This window comes from Podarcis bocagei, assembly GCF_964188305.1.
Source record: "Podarcis bocagei genome assembly, chromosome: 13".
Lineage (NCBI taxonomy): Eukaryota > Metazoa > Chordata > Lepidosauria > Squamata > Lacertidae > Podarcis > Podarcis bocagei.
In genome coordinates this window covers 41,101,440-41,127,923 of record NC_138138.1, presented here as the reverse complement: position 1 = coordinate 41,127,923, position 26,484 = coordinate 41,101,440, and the positions used below count along the sequence as shown (strand labels likewise).

Genomic DNA, 26,484 nt, shown 5'->3' with positions numbered 1-26,484 from the left:
TTCGTGTGAAATGCACATGTGCAAAAGTAATCCAAACATTTTCCAAAACACTATATTTTTGTGTTTGCCCTTGCATTTGTCAATTCTGTTTTGGTCTGTTCGATCTTCAAATGTTTGTTTCCTCCGAGTGATGAAATTTGAAGTTATGCAAGAGCTGAATGCTTGATTTAATGGAAGCTCCTTCCAGGAGCTGCTCTAACGTTCAAGAAAATCCACAATGCTTCATCTTGTAGGGATATTTGGTTTTCCCTTTGGGAGACTAATATTTTGAAAGAGTGGTGGGCCAAAGGGGCCAAAAACAGACTGGACATTATTCCATAATGTTCTGTCAGCTCTGAAAAGAAAGATGGCCAATGATGGTCTTCTCTTATGGCCTTAAAATCCTTCCAAGAAGGATTGCAATATTTAGTCAATTATTTGATTAAAAGCATTTATAAAGGAGATGCCCCCACAATTAATTGGAAAGAAGATCAAGATGCATTTAATTGACTCAAATGCCTGATTTCTAACACCAGTATCTGGGTATTAGAAGTGGGGGTAATGAAACTAATGGGGCACTGAATAACTTTCCCTAAGTTTTGTTGTATAGCACACTAGAGCCTAGAGAGGGGATCAGCAACCAGAGCCCCCTGGGACTAATCAAATTTTCCCAGAGGATGCTTTCTTTTCCCCAACATAGAAGGCAAAGAGATGTAGTAATATTGCCATCTGTGGGATCCTCCTCATGCTGATGGAGGGGAGGAGCTTGAGGGAGTACCTCGATTCGCCCATCAAGAAAACAAGTGTTTTATTTTTGAATATGAGACCATTTAGCTTTGGACGGTGGCTTAAGGTCCAGACCAAGATCATCACACTTCGTTCCTATTGAAATCAGTGGGAGCAAAGTAATCTTGACTACCTTGTCCCATTGATTTCAGTAGAAGTGCAACTAGCTTGGATTCAGCTCATTTGAATTATGGGTGAGGCATGTGGGTGATGATGAGTTATATGAAACTTTGGAAGGAGAAGTGATGGGGACAAAAACATCCCTCAGGACTGATTTTGCGCCTTGGCGTCAAACCACAAAGAGAGGAAGCTGTGCTCTTTCTGTGAGAAGAGGACCAACCAGCGTAGAACCTCTGAAGATCTTCCCTCCAAAATAAGGTGCCCTTCAGGTCTTCGCCCTGTTGCTCTTTTTGTGGTAAAGACGATTAGGAATCACTTGAAAAGTGCATAGAACTGAAGGAGGAAGTCGAAAGAATGCCACTCTCTGCATACTTCCTCTGTCAGCACTGTGCTTCTCAAGGCTTAGGTTATTTCTCCTGGATTCGGCTGTTACCCAGTTCCCTCGGAAAAGCAAAATGTGTGTTGTCAGGGGTGGGGATAGAGAAGTGGCCAGAGGGGATGATGCCCAGGGACCTAAACGGACTGATAATCCCTCTCCTAAAGAAAATATTTTCATGATAATATTTTCATGCTATTGGGGAGAAGGAAAAGAGTTTATTTTGGAGTGCAAAGTTTTCCAATATCTACCACACTTCCTTGTAAGTCCACTTTTTAGCTGAACCACCACACATGACAACTGTCTGGATTCTTTTTTTTTTTAATATACGTGAATTTTATTATATAATATACAGCAGTGTGAGGGTAAAAAGTTGGCGGCAGAAGGAAAACCACATGCTCCTTGGACTCCCGACCCAAGTTCTGTCATAATAAAAGCCTCAATTTGGGTTTACACCGTAAGATTTATTTTTTTTTAAGTGACCCTGATAAAGTAAAACTGCAAGCTCAGGCACATTCCCCCACCCACCCATTCCCTTCCTCCTTGATTCTTTAAAACCGAAATCAAAAGTGTTTTAATTATTTGCAATCCAGGGCTTTTTAAAAACTGCAACATGCAAAGGGAGGGGGGTGGGATGCCACTTCCTTTCCTCAACACCAGCCGGTCATCTACCCAAAGCTGCTACATTAGGGAGGCTTTACTCTTGCCATACCACTAACCTCCTTAGGACTCTATGGGTCCCTAAGGGAGAGGCATCTTCCCAAATCCCACTGACAGCTCACAGATATAACCCTTGGGGTGGTGTCAAACCTGATTTTACATAAACTCGCCCCAAAATCTCTGCCACTGAAGGATGGGCCACAGAGTTACTGCTGCCTCTCCCCTCTTGTAGTTGAACCATTTTAGATCATACTTGATCACAATCGTAAGTGCTTTAGGGCAGCCCCGAAGTGAAACAGCCCCTCACCTTGCACCCGAAAGCAAAAGCGGTAAAAGATACCAAAGGACCTGGAAGTAAAGGGTTTTTTCCCCCACCTCCCACCTGAACGGCTTTTATGGCTTGAGAGTAGGGAGATGGGTTTCAGGTGCTTCGTTTCTGACACACTACCAGACGGCATTACGGGAACAGACTTCACAGGGAGCGGAGGGGGTGTGGCTTCTTTATGGCCCCGCCTTCTAGCTGGATGACATCGCCAGCTAGTCTTGTGTGAGTTGCGGCTTAAGGCACTGCCTCCTGTCTGAAGCGCTGGCGCTGTGTGGGTGTGGCTTAAAGTAGCATGTGACAGGGGGTAAGGGCTAAGGATTGGCTGCTCGTGGCTGCGATGGGATTGGCTCCTGAGTAGAGTGGGAGAAGTGGACAAGTCCAGCTTCTCGCCTTTGGCTAGAGGCGTGGCTTTGGCAATCGTGTGGTGGCTCCGCCGGGGTGGAACCCATAAGGCACAGGCCTCTCCCATGCGTGGCAGTGGGCGTGGCTCGTTCAAAGGCTGGGATTGGTGGGCCTTCCCCCTTCCCATGCTGGTAGCGGGCATGGCGCGGCCGTGGCGGCCTCCTGGTCACCCAAAGAGCTTGATGAAGCAAGGGTGGCAGTAGGGCTTGTCGTTCTGCTCCTTGAAGGTGCCCTTGTTGAGCTGCTTGAGGCAGAAGGCGCAGACAAAATGCTCGGGGTGGAACTTGCGCGCCATGGCCGTGATGCAGCGGCCAGTGATGGGCTTCTCGCACCCCGAACAGAGCGAGCCGCGCTGCTTGTGGTAGTGGATCTCGCAGAACGGGCGGCCGGCGTGCTCAAAGAAGCTCCCGTTCACAAATGGAGTGTAGCACTCCTGCAGCAGGGACAAAGGCAGAGGCGTTTCAGCAATTTGAAATGCAACGTGAAAAAAATAGTTTAAAACAACTTACAAAAATACACCAGGGCCTAAAAATACACATCTTGGGAGTCAACGGCCAGGGTAAACAGGTGCACCTTCAGCATTCGCCAAAAAATGCACATTGAAGGTGCCACACACCCCTGTGTAGGGAACAACTCTTATTTAGTGGTCCAGCTACATCTTGTTTTCTACATCTTGTGTATTTTTTATTTTTATTTTTGGTGCTCACACTTTCAGCATGGTCCTCAATTTCCCTTTTTGTTAACTTATGTTTGCTTTACCAGAATTTGTGCTCCTTTTCGTTTCCTCACTTGGGCAAGACCTTCCACTGTTGAGGAGAAGCTTTGTTGCTTGTAAACCACGTGCCAATATCTTATTGGACTTGATCGCTTCCTTTCCTACTTTCTAGATGAGCTTCTGTTATTGTGGCTTTAAATAACCTCCAAATTGGGGGTGGGGGTGGGCCTGGATAAATTTATCCCTCTTAACTGCTCTTAATTATTTTAAAAAATCAATTCCTCTTTTGAAATCCAATGGGATAATGCTGGATTTTCTCAGGAATATTCAATTGAGGTGATAGCACTACGGTCAGTGCCACTCGCATCTCACACCAAGTCCTGGACACTGTGGTTTGGATCCAATGTTAATTCTACTCAATGTAGACCCATTGAAACTAATGGCCAATACTAATTTAGGTCCATTGATTTTAACTGGGCTACTCTTGAGTACAGGGACGCGGGTGGCGCTGTGGGTAAAACCTCAGCGCCTAGGACTTGCCGATTGTATGGTCGGCGGTTCGAATCCCCGCGGCGGGGTGAGCTCCTGTTGTTTGGTCCCAGCTGCTGCCCACCTAGCAGTTCGAAAGCACCCCTAAGTGCAAGTAGATAAATAGGTACCGCTTTCTAGCGGGAAGGTAAACGGCGTTTCCGTGTGCTGCGCTGGTGCCGGCTCGCCACGCTGGCCACATGACCCGGAAGTGTCTTTGGACAGCGCTGGCTCCCGGCCTCTTAAGCGAGATGAGCGCGCAACCCCAGAGTCGGTCACGACTGGCCCGTATGGGCAGGGGTACCTTTACCTTTACCTTACTCTTGAGTACAATTAGCATTGGGAAATGGAAGTTATCCCCCCCAAAAAAATCCAGATATCTCAGCTGCCTCCCTCCACCAACTGCTGTTCACATCAGCAAGGCTTCCTTAGCATCAGCCCCCTATTCCCCACTACCACTAGCTGAGTTACCATCCCCAGAGTGAAGAGGGATAGATTCTTAAACATCTCTGGAAATCGTAGCTCTGTGAGGGGAATAGGGGCCTCCTAACAACAAACTACAGCTCCCAGAATTCTGTGGGGAAGCTACAGCTGTTTAAAGTGCATCACAGTGCTTTAAATGTATTGAGTAAACGCAGCCCATGTCCAGATTTTCATTCGCTGATCCCCAACACCCACCCACCAATTTTTGCAGGAAAGGTTCCCTGAGGGACTTTGGGTGGAGCCCTAATTAACCCATCACTTTCTCACTTGGCTGCCTCCCTCATTGGCTTCCCCGCACCCCCATGAAGCCCTGCCAGCCATAGGGCCCCTGCCCGGACATGCATACCCTGCAAACAAAGCATTCTGGGTGCCACAAGGCATTCAGGGCCGAGATGTAGTTCTCCAAGATGGCCTGGCTGCACCCCTGGCAACGGGTGGAGAAGAGCTCGTAGAAGTCCTGGCGGCAGTACTGCTTCCCGTCCTTCTCGTGGAAGCCTGCGGGGAACAGCAAGGGATCCTTGAACTAAGCTATTGCCGCGTGTTTCCGTGGATGGAGGATTGGAGTGGGCTGTCCACACTTTTGCCATGTTCACTATTGCAGACCCTCCAAGCATCCCTATTTTCATGGGACAGTCCTGGAATCACAGAACCCCTGAATGTCCTGCTTTTACCTTAGGAAGTCCTCTATTTTCAGTGGAGAATTGTCGGAGGGTAGGCAATTGGCATACGACCCCGGGAAGGCTTCCCACAAGAAAAATGGGGCCCTCGGGGTGAGGAAGTTTCCCTGTCTCTGCTCTAGCCATGTTGTCTCATAAACTACAGTAAGCTTACACGTAAAATACAAACGGGCCTATAATTCTTTATCCCCTATTTCCAAGGAAGACTAATCATGCCTCTGTGTGTGTGAGTGTGTTTTGTTGTTTTTCTTCCCCGCCCGTCATTTGAGGGGCCACTCACTAAGGCCCCGCCGACACTCACCTTCCTCCCCAAAGGGCCGCCCACACTTGACGCAGCAGAAGTGCTCTGGGTGCCAGTTCTTATCCAATGCGGTCACCATTTTCTACACGAGTCAGGTGGATGCAGGGCAGAGGGGGAAAGGAGGTCACATCAATGAGGAAACAGCAACTTGGCAGCAAAGCAGCAAACTAGACATGACAGGCCTGTGTTTCCCAGGTTTGGCCCCTTTGGTGTCTCCTTGCCACTCTGGCACCCACAAACGGTCTCCATAAATATCCCCTCCCAAAAAATGACAATGTGCAAGAGATCATTTGCACCTCCTGTTCAGTTCCTGTATGGACTGGAACATGCCCACATGTCCATTCCACTGTGTGGTCCTATCTCTTCTCCCACTCTTTCACACGTGGCAGCCATTTTGTGTTGTGCCATGCTGCCACCACGGCAGCCATTTTTTGACCGGCGCCCACAGCACTTGCTCAAAAATCCAAACGTGCCAAGAAAGCAGGCAAGCCCTGTATACTGTTGTCATATTCAGTAACATTTTCTGGATTACACTGGATTCAGACACACTGCCCATGCCTGGAGTGCCGTTTTAGGTTTCATCAGGAAGGGAGAGGAATGGAGTTTTGGTCTAGGGTTCAAAGGATTGCTCTTGATATACTCCAACTGTAAAAGTGCAAAAGGACCAGGGGGCAGGGAGTGGTGTACTTTAAGAACATTTGGCACAATTACTTTTTTTGCAGCACGTAATGACCAGAGATCTAGGAGAAATGGTCTGAATCACCAAAGAAGGCAACAGCAGCCCTCTCCACAAAAGAATAAAACAGAAATGATGCCTCAGGGTGGTCTGTCTTGCAGCATGAAACTGAAGGAAATTAATGAGGGGTAGCCAATGTAATGCATCAAAATGTAGTTGGACTACAACTCCCATCATTCTTCACCATTGGCTTCACCTTCTGGGGCTGATGGGAGCTGGAGTCCAACAACCCCCGGAAGGTACCATGTGCACCAGCCCTGAAATAATAGCTCAGTCGGTAGAGCATGAGACTCATAATCTCAGGGTTATGAGTTCAAGCCCCACATCAAACAAAAGATTCCTGCCTCACAAAGCTTGGTTGCCTCTAACTGTGATGTTATTTCCCTGTATAATTTTCTTTTAATATGCTTTTTTGTGCAAATCTTGTGGGAGGCACTGAGAGTCTCTCGGGGCTGTACAGTATTCTACAACCATCTGTAAGGAAGTAGGGACCAGCTGAGGGTTAGGGCAACTCACGTCCAGGATGGGTTCATTGCAGAGTCCACAGCGGGGTGAAAAGAGCTGGAAGTAGTCCCTCTCGCAGTAGGGGGCGCCATCCTTCTCAAAGAAGTTGCTGCCCCCCATCTCCTTCTGGCAGTGGCTGCACACAAAATGCTCGGGGTGCCAGGTACTTCCCAGTGCTGTGACCACCTGGGCAAATGGGAGCGGGGAGAGGAGGCAGGGAAAGCAAAGATCCATCTGAGTTCAGGTAGCGACAGATGATTCTGGGGCTCACGAGTTTTGAGAGGGAGCACGTCATGCGTACCACACAGGGTGGCGCGCCTCTGTTTCTCATGCGACATCCAGCAGTGGCCAAGAACTTCCAAAGAAGTTGGGAGCGACAATTGTGGCAAGATTCCGTGGCCCTTGAAAATGGCTGACAGCATGCACAAAAACGACTTGGTTGAGTAGTCCCTCCCCAATCCCAAATCCATCTTTCTCCAGCCTGGTCTTCCCCCTGCTTCGGCCTTTGGCAATCATCTATCCGCCCCACCTGATGACCCCTCCAAGGAGAAGCCCGTTCTCCACCACCAGCTGGCACTCACCTGCCCTGCAATGGGTTTCTGGCAGGATGCGCACAGCCCCTTGGCAGTGGTGGAGATCCCTTGGCGGCTGAGATCTGACTCCAGCATCACAAGCATGCTGTCCAGGTTTCCGCTCGGCTGTGCTGGGGAGGTCTGTGAGGGCGCAGCAGCGGGGCTGGGGCAGACGGATGAGACCACTGGCAGCTGCGCTGAGGAGACTCGGGCAGGAGCTGGAGGGGGCGACACAGTGGTGGAGGTGGAGGCTCCTGGGAGCTAGAAGGTCAGAGATGGATATGGTTAGAGCTGAGACTTCTCTCTCTCAAAAAAAAGACATTTCCAGACAACTTTGAATATTTCCTCTCTTCCCGCCCCGAACCAATAGAGAATTTCCATCCTCCCATCAAGCATATTTGGGTGAAATGGCCTCCTCAGTTTTGAAACCCATGAATTTTGGCACACTTGTGTGTCTAGCTTTATTATTGCTGCATCTTACTTCATTTTCGTTGATGGCAGGAAATGCCCCCTGCTCCTTCCAGTCCTCCCTTTGCCCATTGCTCCCTTCATCAACCAAGAATATTCTTTCTTTCTTTCTTTCTTTCTTTCTTTCTTTCTTTCTTTCTTTCCCGCCCATCTGGCTGGCTTTCCCCAGCCACTCTGGGCGGCTTCCAGCAAAATATTAAAATACAATAATTTATCAAATATTAAAAGCTTCCCTAAACAGGGCTGCCTTCAGATGTCTTCTAAAAGTCAGATAGTTGCTTATTTATCTAGTGGGAGGATGTTCCACAGGGCAGGAGCCACTATGGATAATGTGCACTAGCTACAAAGTGCCATTTTAAAGAAAACAGTTAGAAAATTCCACCTCCTCCAGCAGAATATTTGGCGAAATCCCCCTCCCCTCAATTTTTCTGCTTGCAAATAGCAAGTGGAATATTTGACTGGCAATTGTCACTTCATTTAAATGGCATAAATAGCTTTGGCAACTTTGCTAGGTTTAGCTGCCTCACTTTGCAGCCATAATGACTAGAAACTTGCCTTTAAAAAGAAAGAAAGAAAGAAAGAAAGAAAGAAAGAAAGAAAGAAAGAAAGAAAGAAATAAATCTGGGCTTTTCCGGTTTGTAATTATGCACACAATCCCTGTGTTTGCAGGTTCCTATCACCAAATCATGAACAGCCCTGGAAGTAACCCCACTCCACCCCTTCTTCAGCCCCAGTGGTACCCGAGCCCCACACTCACATTGCTCTGGACCCGGAAATCTGACAGGGAGGCCATCAGTTTGTCCAGCTCCAAGGTGGCAGACGTAGCCGATGGCTTTGCAGGTGGAGGAGCTGTTGACCTGAGAGTAAGAACGCAGCATCAAGGGGCATGAACAAAGATCCAGTTCTCTCAATTGCAGTTTGATTCTGATATATTTTACAGATCCTTCATTTTAGTGACACGGGTTCAAAGCCCACTTTGGCAGCCATCTACAGACACACTGATGGCTTCTGTACTTTAGTATGGGGAATCCACCAGCATGGCTTCCTTTACCCCAGTAGTACTGGGACAGGAAAATTCTCCCTTCCACGAAACTCTGAAAGATACAGACTCTCTCTCAGGTGAGGGAGCTGGCAACACCAGGTCCCACCTCTCCCATAAGCTGTAGTCTGTATATGGGAATATAGTAGCAAACCCATCCTCACTGGGATGCTGTGAAAGCAACTCAAAGTGTTTGCATTTGAACCTGGTTAAGATCTTAGGAATGTCTGTGGGGTAGAAGAAAGAAGGCAAACTGTACTAGGGCTGCCATACATCCAGGATTTCAAAGGCAGAAGTGACATCTGGGGACATCATGAGATTTATTTGAGTTTTTGTAATAAAAAAAAAAAAAAAAAGCTCAGCAATTTTGGGATTTGAATGAATAAAAATGTTTAGGAAAACTCAGCAACTATCCTGGTTTTTACTTTTTGAAATATGGCAATCCTAGCCACACAGCAGTGGTCCAGAGGCCTAATTAGGCCCATGAAGCCACTCCCCTTAAACCACACCCACATGACCTGGCACCAAATGTGGCATCAGGTATGGAAGTGGTTGCAAAGTAACCAATCGGGAGCTTAAAGTGAGCCCCCAATTGTTCCTTTGCAAGCAAGGCTCCCTCTTGGTGCTGATCAGCTGACAGGAATCCCTGCTGGGGCCAGAAGTCTAACTTCGAAGGAACCTGCTGTAACCATCAGCAGAGGAAAAATGCAAGAGGGCTTTAAAGGCCTCTGTGTAACCAATGATCAGCTGGGCCCCTTGGAACTTTGGCAGCTGTCAGTCACCTGACACCATTCTGGTCCCGCCCACCTGTCACTGTTGGCCCACAAAGTGGGATGGCGGGAATTCATAATCTACCCCCCGCCAGATCCAGTCCCCCACCTCTGCTCTATGGCAAGGCTGGGGAAACTATGGGCCTCCTGATATATTCTGGACTCCGATTCCCATCCTCCCTACCAGCTGGTCATGGGAGTTGGAGCTGATGGGAGTTGGAGTCCAGCAACACCTGGAGAGCCGCAGGTTGTGCCTACATAGATCACTGGGATGAAAATGGGATTTTGCAACAAACATCTGTTTGCCAAGACCCAAAGCACAGCTCTTTTGGTGCAACGCCTTTGCTTGCCATTGATCGCCCATACTACCCCATCAACCATCTGCTTACCGGGAAATGGAGCTGCCGTCTATAGATTCTTCCGGCCTGTCTTTGCCCTTGTCTCCGCCTGGGCTTTTGCTGGTTGGGAACTGAGACATGATTTCATCTGGGATGAGGAGAGAGAGAGAATGAGAATACATCTTTTTATCACTTGTCATTTCACATCCTTGCCAGCAGATGGCAGCACTGCTGCACTTCTAATAGCAAGAAGAGCACTCAAGCAGCACTTTGGTCCAGGGCCAGGACTCAGAGCCACAAAAGACTGGAACCACTCCATAACATGGTGGCAGCGCCTCTGAGAATTTGCAGAGTGCCCCCCTCACACCGCTTAGCATGTCTTGGATGAGCCTAAAGGCCTTTCACCATCTGAATGTGAGGCAATGCATTCTGCTGCTGTTTCACTGCCTCTGTTCAAAGGATTTTGTACTGTCTTGATTGCAATGTATTTTGCCTCTTGCCTTTTGGATTTGATATCACGCTTTATGTTTTCAAAGCTTTGTAAGTCGCTTATTACAAGTAACCAGGCAGAGGGCCTTATCAGTGGTGGCACCCACTCTGGGGAACAACTTCCCATCAGATGTCAAGGAAATAAACAACTATCTGACTTTTAGAAGACATCTGAAGGCAGCCCTGTTTAGGAAAGTTTTTAATGTTTGATGTTGTATTGTGCTTTTAATTCTGTTGGGAGCCTCCCAGAGTGGCTGGGAAACCCAGCCAGATGGGTGGGGTATTAATAATAATAATAATAATAATAATAATAATAATAATAATAATAATAACTCATAAACCGAGTGGATTAATAATAATAACAAAACCAGCCAGTTATCACCAGGAGTTTCCGCTTACACTGTCTTTAAAAAGGTAGAAGATGCAGCCTCTGCAGACCTGTCCCCTCTGTCCATCTCCTGCTGTATCCAGCAGGGGTCCAGTTTTACCTCACAGCCTGGGCTCGCCCTCCCAAGAGGCAGAGTGAGGCAGCAGCCTCAGGCGGCAAATTCTGAGTTGCAGAAAGTGGCTAGAAATGTGTGCCATGTGGTCTGCCTCAGGTTGGGACCTGGCCGCCTCATGCAGGAACAATGGAACAAAGCACATGGCACAGGTGGAAGCTGCAATGTTGTGCTCCGTTGCAGGAAATAGCAAGAGCCCCACGGGGCCCCACAGCTCATGAGGCCAACCCCTACTGCTCCCAAAGTTAGCATGCAAGAGACATCCCTCAGCTACAGCGTCCTTCAAGCTTTGTTCCCCAGATGTTGTCGGACTACAAATCCCATCATCCCAGGCCAGCTTAGCCAGCGGTCAGGGAATGATGGGAGTTGTAGCCCAACAAAGAATGCTGAGAGCACAGGACACCCAGAGCAAACTGTGGGCTGCTTGTCGAAAACAGGGAGGCTGGTCCAATTGTCCTGACAGGGTTGAAGGGAGAGAGCTCCATTAGGAGAGACGAGATGCAAGGCCTAAGGGGAGCAGAGAACGTCACCCTCAGGGCTTCATCTGAGTCACAACAAATCCCGGTTCAGCATCGGGACCTGAGCCAGTGCCAAAGCCTGGAGTGTGTGACCTCATTGCTAAACGAAAACAATGCAAGGGCAACCATTGCTTGCTCTCAAACCCTGGAGATTGGAAAGGGACCCTGGCAGGCAGGATAAATCAGCTCCAAGGGATATTTAAGAACACAAGAGGAAATCCTCCTGGTCCAGCAATTCATGGCCAGCCTGAGAAACTCACAGACCGCAGGCTGCAGCAGTCGCTCCTTGTTCCTCATTCCCAGCAGAGGTATGCCACAACTTATACGCGCTCTGTTTTAAGCTGTCAGTGGGGAAGGGCTGTAGGAGCTCAGTGCCTTGCGATCCAAAAACCCCAGGTTCAAACTCCAGCACCTCCAGGTAGGAATACCACTTTCCTGAAATTTTAGACAGCTGCTGCCAGCCAGTGTAGGAGGTGCTGAGTTGATGCACCATGCCTCTGACTCAGAATAAGGCAGCTTCTTACGTTCCCCATTGTGGTTTGTGTTTTTAAACCTACACTAGCATCTTCTCGTGGCAGCGAGTGAGAAATGCATGCACACACAACAGATAAATAATTCCTTTCACTGTTCCATTAGAGTCTTTGCCTCTCTCTCCTTCTCTCTCTCTGGAAATCCACCCCCCCCCCAAGCACCATTTCATACCCCACTTGCCATACCTGTGATGTTGAACTGGGTCGCGTTGAGTTCCTGCAGGAGCCGGTCCAGTTCACAAAGTCCCGCTCCGAGCACGCCGCTGGAGGAGGAGAAGGGCGGAGGGGCCCCTTCCTTGGGCTTGGGCGAGCGAGGCTTGCAGACCGTGCTGGAAGAGGCACCCGCATGAGAGAGAAAGAGATGGGATACATTAGAGAGAGGTGGGGGCGGGGGAAGGAGAGCTCAGGACTCACACACACACCCCACCCCAAGGAGGAAGATGCAGCATCCCTCCGCTCCAGAGAAAGATGGGGAAGGACGGAGCAGTAAAAGGGAGGCAGAGGGGTGGCAGCTATTTATAGGATCCCTCTGCTTAATGGATGCTCTGGAACGAGGCCAGGGGAGCTGGGCACAGCTCCCAAGGAGGCCAAACTCCTTGTCGTATTTCTTGCTTCCCACACCCTGGTGCTTGTGGTCCTCCAAATCGGGCCAGGTTAAGGGCCAGAGAAAAAGGTGTTTCTGATATTGGAAGGGAGATTTTGATGCTCGCCACTTCTCCCATCAAAGAGCTGTAGCAATAGGCGGAACGGCACACACTATGTAAGATTATAAGCAAGAGGCCTGCTGGATCTAGGCTAGGATCTTGTTCTCGCAGTTCTCTGGGAAACAGCGCCTGAGATGCAACCACTTGTGATTCCCAGAAAATGACATTCAGAGGTAGGAGATTCTCTGCACCTAAATTCTCCCTGGTACAACTGTTAATGGGAGAGAGAGTCCCAGTCCCTGATCAGAGGCACATTTAGGGGAGCGTAACCAGTTTGGTTGCACTGGGCCTGGTTATAAATGGTTTCGCCTGGCGCCTAAAGAGATGTGTAATGAAGGTGCCAGGTTCTTGGACTACAGCTCCCATCAGCCTCAGCCAGCAAGGCCAATGGCCTGGGGTGATGGGAGTTGTAGTCCAACAACATCTGGAAAATGCACCACTGTTGTTGTTATTGTTATTGTTGTTGTTGTTGTTGCTGCTGCTACTGCTGCTGCTGCTGTTCTGCCCATCTGACTGCCACTCTGGGCAGCTTCCAACAAATTAAAACACAATAAGGCATCAAACATTACAAAACTTCCCTGCCACAGACACTGTGGTTCGTAGGATTTTCTCCACCATCTTTTCTTAAATAAAAAAAGTCACCTTCCTTTCACAGCTTATATCCCTGGTCCCACACCCCCACATCTTTGTTCTCCTGCCCCTCTCATAACCACCTCACCAGACTGTTTCCCTTCCTTGCATTTAAAAGTCATGCTTTCACCTTATTTGGGGAAACGGCTGAGGAAATGGGAGAAATGGTTCCCCTAAACACAGCCAAGGTAACGCTAGGGACATAAGCCCTCTCTCGTGTGCATGCACAGAGGCCCCACAAAACAACCCACTGTTTACCTGTACAGGTGTTCCTTGTCACTTCCGCCCTGCATGGTTGATGCTGGGAATGGGTCTACCGGCATGGCTGTGGTCCCAGCCTGAGATTAAAAGGTGGAGATGGAGGTTGTAAAAGCAGAGGAAAGAGTTTGCATCTTGATGTGCTGGACAGACACAGACTAACTAGAAGAACATGAAGCCTCTGAATAATCCACATGCAAAGACAAAACATCTAGAGATGGACAGTTTTCTTTCTTTCTAGAGTGTTGGAAGCAGCAAGGAAAAGGGAGCGCTGCTCATCTGGGTTCTTATCCTGTTCCTGAAACTTGCAAAATCTTGATCAGCGGGACAAAGGAAGTATTTGGGGAGTTAAGCCTGCCTCAAGTCATACATACAGCTGTGCATCATTTGGTTGGTGAGCTCACTGCAGAAGTGCACATTTTGTTTAGACATACTAGTCCAGGTCACACATTCTGGTAAACCAGGAGTGAGGAGTATCAGACCTATGGACCAAATGCAGCCTTCCTGGCCTCTCTGTGTGGTCCTTGGGACAATCTCCAGGCTCCTCTTTGGCCACACCCCTCTCCCCAGGTCCCACCTATGACCAGCCCTAATGTATACCCTCCGTGGGTGGTTTTGCCTGGCTGGAATGTGTCCTTGAACTTTGATCTTGCCTCTTGCTTTTTTCAACAGATAAGTGCAGGAGCGTTGGTAAAACTTGCCTACTGTACACAGGTAAAAATTTGCATTTGTTTCTCTGTCCATTTTTGTCCCTGTCATGCAGCTCCTGGAATGTGACCCAGGAGGAAATGTGGCCCTCAGTCTGAAAAGGGTTCCCCATTCCTGTGGCAAAGCCATGCTTGAGTTCCCTCACGTCACAGTAAATAAACCATAGTTCTCATGTCACAGTAAATAAACCATAGTAAATGGTTTACCATGATGGTACACAGAAGAAGCAAACCATGATTAGCAGTACATCTGAAACAGATATCGGTAAGCTAAGAATTAAGTGTGACTGGTTTGCTGGGAGAGAAATAAACATTGACCCCTGGTAATGCTAAGCCAGAGATCATGGCTTGTTTCCTCCCAGCAGGAGCCCAGAAGACAAACAGACCAGAAAGGTGTGATCATGGAAAGCCATTAATTATAATTTACCATGAAGTACAAACAATGATGGAGCTCGGGGGGGGGGGGCTGGAGCTGTGTGTTTGCGGCTGTGCACAGTGCTGATTGGCTGGGAATTAACAGCGTCACTAACTCAGCTCCTCCCCAAAGAAGCTTTTCAGTAGGGTAGTTGTGACCACTAGGCCACCACCACAGCCAGCAATCAGACACCCCTGCTATCAGCATCTCACTCCTTACATACCCAATCAACCACTGCACTCTTGCAGATACCACCTAAGCAGGAGTTCACTTCCTCAGGATGTAAGAATTCAGTAATCCTTTTTGTGGCACCTTTCCTTTTAGAATTCCCTCCCCGTGAATATCAGACAAGCACAAACTCTGATATCTCTTTGGTGCCTACTGAAGACCTTCCTCTTTTAGCAAAGCCTTTTTACTTAAGATTTTTCCCAGACTGCATCTGTTTTAAGAAAGTTTTATTTTTTATCCTTGGTCATTTGCCACCCTGGGCTCCTCTAGATAAGATTAATTAATTAATGCTTACTTTTATTGTATATTTCTCAGTGAAATGTTCTCATCAACTTTTTTTGAGCATTAAAAGTTTGTTATATTTTGGAGCTTTAGTGAATTATATCAGGATTTACTATGGCAAGGCATCATTCAAATAATTGATCATTAGTTTTATGGACAGATGTTCTGTTCCTTTAAAGAAACAAACAAGAGTGTTTACAGTCATACCTCGGAAGTCTAATGCCTTGCGACTTGAATGTTTTGGCTCCCGAATGCCGCAAACCCAGAAGTGAGTGTTCCAGTTTGCGAACATTCTTTGGAACCCAAACCATCCAACGTGGATTCCGCAGCTTCCGATTGGCTGCAGGAGCTTCCTGCAGCCAATCGGAAGCTGCACCTTGGTTTCCAAACGTTTTGGAAGTCGAACGGACTTCCGGAACGGATTCCATTCAACTTCCGAGGTACAAATGTATTCCCAAAGCAGCAACTACATACATAACTCAATGGCAATGCCTGTCAGCTTGTTTCCTTTCCTCCCATAATACCTTTCACCTCCCTTCAAACAAGTTATGGTTAAGCACTGATACTAATGAGAGGGAGTCACTCCGTGAGCTAAGGTCTGTTGCCCCACAGAGCTCCCCTGCCCCCTGCTTAACCTCCCCAAGTGCTTACCTGCTGCTGAGGGTTGTTGTACGGTGGAGGAGTTGGCTTGGGGTCTGGGGTCCCGTCTTGGCTCAGCCCGTTGGGGTGGGCTCCTCCGGAGTCGGTGAGCAGGACCGGGCGTTTGGATATATGGGAGGTTGTCGTCTCCAGATCAGCCAGGAGAGCATCTAGTACAGAAAGAGATGAGGCAGGTTGAGAATGGGGGGAATAGCAGGAAAGGGCAGACAGGAAGTCAGGAAGGGGGCATTCTAGGAATATGGGGAGACCTGGGGAGACTTTGATGTAAACATGAGGGACAGAATAGGGGAGAGGAAGGGGCAAGAGGGGAGAGGATCACTACCAATTCCAACTCACTAAGCAGAAAAAGCAAGAATCCTCATTCTGAGCAATGCCACTGCCCCCCCCCCCCAATATAAGGACTTTAAAGGAGCCCTGCTAGATCTGTCCAAAGGCTCATTTAGTAGGAAGGAGCAAACATAACCGTTATAGTTTCTTTCAGTTTCTCAGTTTTCCATTCTTAAGTTTAGTTCCGCACATTTCTTCATCCGTTTGCGGGGGGGGGGTGTTTAATCCTCATGAAACTTCACCAGCATTTAGTGCAATTTTCTCCTAGTTTTTGAATGCAATTTTGCCCAAAAAGACACATTTTTTGGCAGACCAATTCCCCCCCCCCATATATTGTACATGATTTTCACTCATATATTCATTTTGAAGCACCTCCTAAATATATGGAGTTTTGCACCCATGACTTGGCTGGAGAGCTCCATTGCAAAATTTGGAGCAGTGCAAATTTCAAAGAATGGCTGTGTTTTGATTCGTATACAGTTTTGGGAAGTGTGGATTAGGTAGGTTCACTGCAAACTGAACTGAATTCCTCCCTTGTCCATACTATTTATCCAACCATCTTGTTCTCACAGTGGCTAGCCAGATGTCAATGGGAAGTTTGCAAGCAAGGCCTGACAGCATCTCTCCCCAGTTGTGATTCCGCACAATGGGTGCTCAGAGGCCTCGGTAGCCACAGGTAGCCACAAGTGTCTTCTGGAATGGGAATAATGCCGAGGACTGCAACCAGTCCTTTCGACACAATCTGAACCTTCCCTCCACACAAACATACCAAGGAAAGTTCCCCCCAGAATGACCCTCTTTTAGTAAAATCTGGGGAGAGACAGAAGTCTCTGGTTTTCTCCTCTTCCAGCAGCTGAATGTGCAGGGAGAATGCTAAAGTTAGGCTGCAAGACCCCAAAATAAGCTGCAAGGCCACCCCCCGGCCAGGCCTGCTGTCTCAGAAACACAAGCAAGCAAGCCAGCAGCTGGCTTTTCCTTGTGTTTAATACTGAAAAGGAAGCATAGCCTGAATTTTCATTATTTAAGCAACCATCTATTGCGTCCTTTTTATCTATTGGCCCTGATTGGGCCTAAGGGACATGATCCCCTTATAATCCCATCCTGACTGGTTCTGTACTTGCCACAGTCCAATGCCCTCTCTGCATATATTGATGGGGAAGGATAGTCTTACAGCAAGAGGATAGACTTGACACTGTTTGCCCTGGTTTTTCCCCCTTTTAATCTAGATATCAAGGTACACTCCTGCGCAAGAGAGGAGGCGTGCGCAACTCCTAAAGCATTTTATTAAAAGAGAATGGCAACCAACCAACAGCAGATCAATAGGATCCAGCCTAGGCTATGCCTACAACAGGAAGCTTACGCAGAGTCAGACCACTGGTCCATCTACCTCAATACTATTGACACCTACTGACAGCAGCTCTCCAGGGTTTTAAGGAGCCCTAACTAGAGATGCTGAGGATCAAATCATCCAAAGCACGCGCTCTGAACTTTGTCCCTTTCCCTCTCACAACCGCATTCCTCACTGGAAGGAATACTGTGCTTTCTCAGGAAGTTTAGCATTCTCCCTGGTACAAATCAGCAGGATTTGCACACTCAGATAGTGTCACATCCCAGCAAACTTCAGAGAAGATACGAGGAGTGGGCTGGATGACAGATCCGAAAGAAATGCCTGTTTGTTTATGAGTCATTGACTCCACAAAACTTAGAGTGGCCTATGCAGAATTGCCAGGCAAGCTCCCATAGCCAGGCATTGATCAGACCCAGAGCTGCTTTCCTTGAGCAAAGTGGGCACGTCATGCGCCTTCAGAGCCTAGGCGGAATCCAGAGGAATTCTAACGCCACTTACATGGGAGCAAGCCCCATTGAATCCATGGGGATTTATTTCTGAGTGTGCTGCTCTGGTTCGCCAGAAGCGGCTTAGTCATGCTGGCCACATGACCCGGAAGCTGTACGCCGGCTCCCTCAGCCAATCAAGCGAGATGAGAACCGCAACCCCAGAGTCGGTCACGACTGGACCTAATGGTCAGTGGTCCCTTTACCTTTAGACATGGTTAAGATTGCAGCCTAAGTCTCACTAAAACTAGTGGAACTTAATCAAAACCCATTAATTTCAATGAGATTAAAATGTGGTTGACTTCCCCCAGAACCATCCTATGCTCTGAGATCCAATTATTTATTTTTGTGTGTGTAATAAAGTACACAGAGAGGCCTTCTCATGAAGCAACACAAAGCAGATTGGTCATTTTCTTTTCTCCAGCCCTCCAGTTCTGATTGACATAAAGAAAAGGAACCCAGCTAAGGTTCTGAAGTAGCCAGTGCCTATAAGGCTAAAGTCACTAGTCCTCATTCATCCCAAAGAACTCAAAGCATCCTGATTCCAACTGTTCCCCCTGACAACAACCACTAAAGAACCCAGGGATTATACCAGGCATAAGCAAACTCAGCCCTCCAGATGTTTTGGGATTACAACTCCCATCATCCCTGACCACTGGTCCTGTTAGCTAGGGATAATGGGAGTTGTAGTCCCAAAACATCTGAAGGGCCGAGTTTGCCTATGCCTGGATTATACTGTATTTATTATACTGGATTATACTGTAGCTGTTTTACTACAAAGGAATTTCAGAAATAGACTGGAAAGAGAAGCTGCTGAATTGCAACTCATTACCAAACTCAAAACAATGGAGAGACCTGGTCTGAACAGAGACATTGGATTCTTATCTCATTATACATGACTAAGCCACTTCTCACCTTCTCACCCCTTGCCTTTTCCTGTAAGCCCTATTACAGTCGTTAAGAGTCGTCAACAGGCTCATCTCAGCTATCTGCCAATCTCCGATTCCCACCACCCTTCTGAGTAATACCCCTCCCCACCTTCTCACTATATAGAAGGTTCTGGCAACTTCTGTTTCAGTGTATCTGAAGAAGTGTGCATGCACACGAAAGCTTTTACCAAGAACTAACTTAGTTGGTCTTTAAGGTGCTACAGGAAGGATTTTTTTTATTTTGACTGTATTTATTATTATTAATCTGCATGGAGAGAGACTGATGGGCAGTATGAGGGCCCTCACCAAATACAGGAATTTTTTTACCCAACACAGGGCTTGAACCCACAACCCTGAGATTAAGAATCACAACAACCTTGTGAGGTAGGCCGAAGTTGATGTATTGTTCAGAACTGAAGGGATGTATTTTTCTTGCACATGCTCAGAGCCTTCCTCACAGAGTCAAAGCCTTAGAATTTAAACCACGTTCTTGGGACAAGCCCAGGAAATTTTGACCTCAGCATTGAATTCTCCCTGCATGGGCTTACAAGTTTGTTGCTTTCCATCAAGTCTTCTTGCCCGCAGAGACTTAAACTTTCCGTTTCAACTGCAGGCAAAGTTGCTCAGCCTTCCCCCACAATCGCTCTTTTGTACAAAAGACCCCCTCCCTGCAATTTTCCCACCCAGAGTGAGATGTCCACCACAGAGGCCTTTTTGAGTTCCCTAAACCCAACAGACCATCTGTGGCAGATCAGATGTGCATCTGGGACAAGAAGTCTGTTCATCCTCCTGGTCTCAGCCAGCTTGTCCCAAGATGCCAGGAGCCAGCGTCTATATAAACAAGATGCCGACATGGTTCTCAAGTGTGCCCAACGCCGGTCTGCAGTCCTGGAATAATAAAGATATTGACAAGGTGCCCCTCGCCACCCGCAACCTGATGGCAGTTGTAGTCTGAAGCCTGTGGAGGTCCCCTCCATGAAGTCCCCTCCATCCCATTCGCCCAGTCCATTTGCTTTAATACATTGGCTCTAAGGCAGGGACTGTACCACTCCTGGGTCCAGCCTAGACTCCAGCGCACACTGCAGATGCTACAGAATAAATGTTAGCAGCACTTGGGCCGACAACAACAAAGCAGCAAATGTTATTACAAAACCACCAAGTCAGGACAGTCTGTATTATTGCTGGCCAAATCTTCTTTTTTCCTTTTAACATTCCTAATTATTGCAATGTTCCCATTTAATTAAATGCCCCGGTTTCATAATTAAATTCACACGTGCAACCCAAATGTATTCCTGGACGCACAACACACACATCTTCCCTCCAGATTCTTTGCTTCAAAGCCCCAAGCAACTGGCTCCCAGGGATCCCCTTCTAATCTGACCCTGTGGATTCCTGATCCCCCCAGCCGGCATGCTCTTTTGACCACACAGGCTATAATTATAATGGATCCCTTCCAAGCCATGCTCTCCCATTGCAGGGACAGCCAGCATTTCTGGAACAGCCATTCAGAAGTCCTCTTAAAACTCAGGCCTTTGTGGTGTCAAATAAACCTCCATAATAATTGATTCCCCCTCCAGTGGGTCTTTTCCCAGATCTGCGCTGGATCTCCATCTTTCAACATCCTTTTTCTGTATCCCTAACCATCTATTTTAATGCACATTTGGAGCAGAGCACAGAGATCCTTTTGAAGCCAGAAAATGTCAGGAGTTTGGATTTGATATCCTGCTTTATCACCACCCTAAGGAGTCTCAAAGCGGCTAACAATCTCCTTTTCCCTTCCTCCCCCACAACAAACACTCTGTGAGGTGAGTGGGGCTGAGAGACTTCAGAGAAGTGTGACTGGCCCAAGGTCACCCAGCAGCTGCGTGTGGAGGAGCGGGGAAGCGAACCCGGTTCACCAGATTACGAGTTCACTGCTCTTCTGCTATGAATCGTCTAGTCTAGTGGATCTGAGGCTGCAATCAGTTCCTTCCCCATGCAGAGACAGTCACGTTATTATTATTATTATTATTATTATTATTATTATTATTATTATCACCACCCATCCCCTCCCACCCCTTGCCCCTGACACACAGCCCTCTTGCTCCCTTCACCAAATCTCCAGTAAATTCACCCAGTAAGCTTACTCAAGCCAGAGTGTGCCTCTTCTTCCAGAGGTCACCTCAGGCCAAAAAGAGGAGGGGGTGTCAGAAGGAGAGAGATTTGGAGAGCATAATTAGAAAGAGTGGATCTTTAACTGTTATTCCAGCTGTTTGCTGGAGTGTGCGAGCATAGAATAAGGGGGAAGGGGGGAAATCTCTCTCTCTCTCTCTCTCTCTCTCTCTCTCTCTCTCTCTCTTCTTTCCTTCCTTCCTTTCTTCCTCTCACTCTCTCAACTTTGCCTCCCGCCCCTCTCTGGCTGATGTCACAGCGCAGAAATGTGTCTAAAGCTGAGAAGCAAACCACAGAGGGAGAGACACAGGAATGTAACATACAAGAGGGGAGGATAAGAGACATGGGGACTGGGAGCAGGGCGGGGAGGAGAGGGGGAAGAGCCGACAGGCAGCCATAACCTCCCTCGGAGCACTGATGCTTCACCCCGGAGCCAGCAGATGGAATCAAAGAGGACCATCACTTCTCAACGCTCACTACTGATTAATCCACAAGAAAGCCGTTTCTGTGCTTGAAGCTGAAAAATCTCAACACACACAAACAAGGAGTCTGTCCACTAATGCGCACAGCTGCTGTTTATTTCGGTTTCTTTGTTCCTTGCATGTTTTATCCACCCTTCCTGCAAGAAGCTTCAAGCATTTAAATGGCAGGACAATCCTCCGAGGTAGGCCAGGCCTGAAAGACTATCATAGGCCCAAGGCCGCCTAGAGAGCTTCCAGGGCTGCCTTAGGAGAACTTCCTGGTGGGATGCCATCCCACCTGAATCAGATCTGCCTCTGCAACAGAAAACCAGCACCCAAAACCGGACATGATCTCCTTGTAATGGGAGGGGTAGAGATTAGGAAATAACTCTCCCCCTCTTCCTCACAGGTGCTCCCTGAAAAACACAGGGCTCCATCGCTTCTTTGAGCAGTCTTTGTACAACACCCGCTTGCGCATAAGTCCAAAGTCAACAGTTTAAGTGCAGCCAATCCGTGTTATATGATCTTCTTCAGCCCACACAAGAGAGCGAAACTGCCCTGGGATGAGCTCTCTCACCCTGCCTTTCCTATCAGTTGGCTGCTGAGCGGCAACTGGAGGATGAATTGCTCCACAAATTTGCATCTGCCCCTTGAAAATAAACCAACTGGGAGAGGGATTATAAAAGAAGATGGCGGCTGGGTGGCAGCCAGAGCTCCTGGGCTCTATGAGGTGTGTGTTTTATTTAATACACTAAGGGGAAGAGGTGTTCCTTTGCCTGTTCACCACATATCTGTGGGGAGTTTCTGTTCCCAGCATTGTGAGGAAACTGGAGGCAAGACGGGGAACCCACAGCGGGCACTTCTGAGAAGAGCCGATCCTGCCATTAGGCAGAATGAGGCAGCAACTTCAGGCGGCGGTTTCTGGTAAACAGGAAGCAACTGCAAAGTGTTAGGCAGAGGTGTGAGTCTTACACCGAAGGCCAGCCACCTGCTCTCTATGCTACCCTGCAGGCCTCAGGAAAAGTGGAGGGACCTGCCCCACACACCAGTGGTAGATTCAGCCACCAGCCTGGTCAGCTACTTTATGGGGAACGCCGTGGGGCAGTGCCAGGGAGCAAAGCATCTTGGGCGGGCCCTGACTCTTGGGCCCTAGGCCAGAGGTTCCCAAACTGTGGTCCACAGGCCACCAGTCATCCATTAATATTGCTCAGATAATCCACTGCGTGTCTGTCAAGAACAGCACGAGCAGCAGCTAGGAACAGCGGGTGCAGGGCACTGAATATCGATACTGGATTTTAATTTTTCTTATTGCTTCTTTTTATATTGTATGGTCCTATTGTATTTGGTATTCTGTGGGGTTGTATTCTGTGGGATTGTATTCTGTGGGATTCAAGTTGTAGAATAAAATACAAAATGGGAAATAAAAGCAATTCGAAATGCAATTAGAAACCATGCAGCAATTAGCACACCACATTAAAATTGCAGCAACAGACAGAAATATCATTAAGCAGCCTGCCACTATTTTCAAGTGGTTGTGGACAGTCTGGAAACCCCTGTCCGTTACATCGACACTTGTCTTCACACATTTAAAGCATTATGGTTCCACTTTAAACAGCCATGGCATTCTCCAGAGATTCCTGGGAACTGTAGTTTGTTAAGGATGCAGAGAGTAGCTAGGAGACCCCTCTATTCCCCCCACATTACAATTCCCAGAGTTCCCTGGGGGAAAGGATTGATTGCTGCACCCCTCTGACAGTTGCCACTCTGTGCAGGGAATAGGGGCTCTCCTAACAACCTCCAGCACCCTAAACAAACTATACTTTCCAGGATTCCTCATGGGAGGGAACAATGACTGTTTTAAGTGTCAAAATCCTGCTTTAAATGTGTGATGCAGATGTGGCCTTAGTCTCTGATCTAGTTTGAAGTAAAGGGAGTGGATGAGGACCTCAGATTTCTGGGTTCTCTGCTGCAACTCTTTTCTCCCAGGAATGCTGGGGCGCAGAGGAGCCCCCCCCCCCCAATTTTCCTGCCTAGCTGAGGCAGCTGCAGGCAATGTCAGCGGGGTGCTGGAGAAGTTAAGAGAGGACTGCAAAGCACCCTTGTTCTCCCCTGGCGTCGAGCCGCTGTTCAGCTATTCCGCAAAGCCACAGGAATACGCTGAGAAATACATTCCTTCTCCGGATGGGAAGGGCTGAGGAAACGCAGCCTCTTCCCCCCACCCCACCCTCGACACCCGCCCTGCCAGCTACAAGGATATGGGGAGAGAGACAGGGAGGGGCATTCAGGGAAAAGAGGGAGATAATAGGAGTGGCAAGGGATGAAAGGAGCCAGGGAGGAGGAAGACCAGCACAATGTGTCAGAGAAAGAAATGGGGGGGAGAGAGTGAAAGCAGGCACAAGGAATAAAGTGCCAATTCACACATTACTTTTGCACACTTGAAAATGTTAAATGAAGGCCACAGGCGGCAGGCGGCAATAGGAATTTGTGTGCCTGCAAACACGTGTATCAGACACAAGTACACACACACTCTTCCATCAGGAAAGCCCAGAATGGACAACCCGTCATTTCAGCGGTTAAACCAGGGTTTGTTCTCACGTAATGTGTGAAAGGGCCCGCAGAATGCGAGGAACAGCCAACAGGGGATTTCATTTCTTTCTTTTTGTAAAGAGTGAAAGAAAGTTATTGCAAAAACAGCACAGCACAAAGACTCCATTGCCGGGGGTGGGGGGGTGGGGGGTGTACGGCATCTGGCACAAAGGGTGTTTCCCACAGTAGCAGGAGTATGAAAAGAAGTGACGGGAGGAGGAAGAGTTGGACAAAAGGGGACAGTAAAAAAAAGTCAGGCAGAAGGAGCGTCGAAAGGAAATATGGCAAGATGAATGAAGGAGGGGATCGCGCACAAAAACCACCCAAACCCTCAACGAGAGTAGTCAGTGGTCAGTGAAAAGAAGAAAGGAAGGAAGAAAAAGAGGAGGAGGGCAATTCGACAGGCAGACAGACACACAACATGGGAAGCAAGGAGATCGGTTTGGGTCAAGAACTGCCGCCAAACTGCGTGCAAGAAGAAAAAACTGTCACAGAGAAAGACAAGAGGAAGCGCGGAAGAGAAGGAGAAAGAGAGGAGGAAAGAAAAGGAATGCGCGAAAGAGCGCGAGGAGGGAGGAGGGAGATGGGGTCGTCGGGTTGGGGGGGGGCGGACGGAGCTCCCTCTCGGCTCTCCTTACCCAGATCGTCCATCCCGGGCGGGCGCGGGCTGGGTCCCGGACTCCGGGGCCGGTGGCTGGCTGCTGGGCGGCCCCCGCCCCAGTGACGCGCCTTCCCGGAGCGCAGCCCCGCTCGACTGCCGCGCCGCTGCTGCTGCCGCCGCTGCCGCTGCGGTGACCATTTATGGCAAAGGGGATCCGAGGCTCGGGCAGGAAGGATGGAGACGCCCCCCCCCTCGCCCCACAGCGCATCGCGCGGCGGGGGGGGGGCACACCGCGCTGGAACTTGCCCCCCAAACACTCGATCCCCCCATCCCACCCTATAGGGCGCGGGGGGGGGGTTACAGGGTAATAAAGCAAGCAGCCCATAGAAATCGCCTCCTGATCTCCCCAGCTGGGACGCCTGGGTTCCATTTCTGAGGGGTCTTGTCTTTTGAGCAGGGGGGGGTGGGGGGCTGCATTCTCTTGCAGGAAAGTTAAAAGCGGGCTAGAAGCGCAGGGTGGGAGCCTGGGGGTGGAAGAGAAGAGAATATAGGCACCTTCTGGGAAAGGGAAGTAAGGCCTAGTGAGGGGAGGCAGTTGCTAAGGGCTTCTGGCAGAGACAGCAAGGCCGCCAATTTTGGACGTGGTAAAGAAGAGGCAGTAACTTTTTAAGATAAAAAAATTCCTTCCAGTAGCACCTTAAAGACCAACTAAGTTAGTTCTTGGTATGAGCTTTCGTGTGCATGCATGTATCTGAAGAAGTGTGCATGCACACGAAAGCTCATACCAAGAACTAACTTAGTTGGTCTTTAAGGTGCTACTGGAAGGAATTTTTTTATTTTGACTATGGCAGACCAACACGGCTACCTACCTGTAACTTTTTAAGCTAACTGATTTTATATTTTTACCTGAGCTCCTGTGGTTTTCAGCCTCATGAGCTAAAATGACTTACCTGGCCTTGGGATACTTTGCTTTACCCCCTTGGCTTTTGAGGGGAGCTTTTGCCGCTGTGCCTCAGGCGGCAGAACATCTTGGACCAGCTCGGCTAATGTGTTTGGGGCAAAGGTGTGGGGTGGCAGCTGCTCAAAGCTAGCAGAGCTGCTTGGCCATATAGGAGACTCCTTCTGAAGAGGTCCAGCCTGTTGCTCCTGTCAGCTAGCTTCTTTTAGGGAGCGGAATGAGATGAGGCTTATGCAGAACACCGCGCGGCATGGATATTATGGAGTAAAACAGTAAGAACAGGAAAAGGTGTGAACTTTGGAGAAAAGTTATCAATTGGATTTTGAACACTGGGAAGAAAGCCTGGCAGCTAAGCATGAATAAAATCTGTATTCTCTCTCAACACACAGTCTGCACTGTACATTTAAAGCAGTATCGTATCACTTTAAAATAGTCATGTCTTCCCCCAAAGAATCATGGGAAGTGTAGTCAGGGGCATACCTAAGCTTAGCTAGGTTGCTCCCCACCAAGGGTTTAGACCAGGCTTCCTCAAACTTGGCCCTCCAGATGTTTTGAGACTACAATTCCCATCATCCCTGACCACTGGTCCTGCTAGGTAGGGATCATGGGAGTTGTAGGCCAAAAACATCTGGAGGGCCAAGTTTGAGGAAGCCTGGTTTAGGCCCAGGGGGAGCAAAAATCACCTCTCCTCTCTGGCTCCCAGTGGCTAGGAGCCCGCCCACCCATTTGCTCACCCCTCCTGGGCTGCTGCTCCACCACTCTGGGCCACTGGGCACATGTCCTTGCCAAGGGCACAAGGGAGCCTAGGTATGACTCTGTGCATTGTTTGTTAAGGGTGCAGAGAACTTTTTGGAGACCCCACTTCTTCCCAGAGCACTACAATTCTGTTCTCTGGGAAGAGGGATTGGCTGTTAAACCACCCTGAGAGTTGTAGAGGG

At 48.5% G+C, this 26,484-nt stretch overlaps 1 protein-coding gene across 1 annotated transcript; it reads right to left on the bottom strand.

The window, feature by feature from the left end:
- Positions 1 to 1,573: 1,573 nt before the first annotated feature.
- TGFB1I1 (transforming growth factor beta 1 induced transcript 1) lies at positions 1,574 to 25,018 on the bottom strand (the record flags this gene model as incomplete). Its single annotated transcript, XM_081165886.1, is given in 14 exon segments — positions 1,574 to 3,081; positions 4,721 to 4,869; positions 5,353 to 5,434; positions 6,605 to 6,778; positions 7,174 to 7,425; positions 8,390 to 8,489; positions 9,831 to 9,927; positions 12,003 to 12,145; positions 13,409 to 13,488; positions 15,692 to 15,849; positions 24,626 to 24,836; positions 24,839 to 24,913; positions 24,915 to 24,934; positions 24,937 to 25,018. Coding segments are annotated over 14 exon segments (1,890 nt in total). The 3' UTR covers positions 1,574 to 2,814.
- Between the last annotated feature and the right edge of the window lie 1,466 nt (positions 25,019 to 26,484).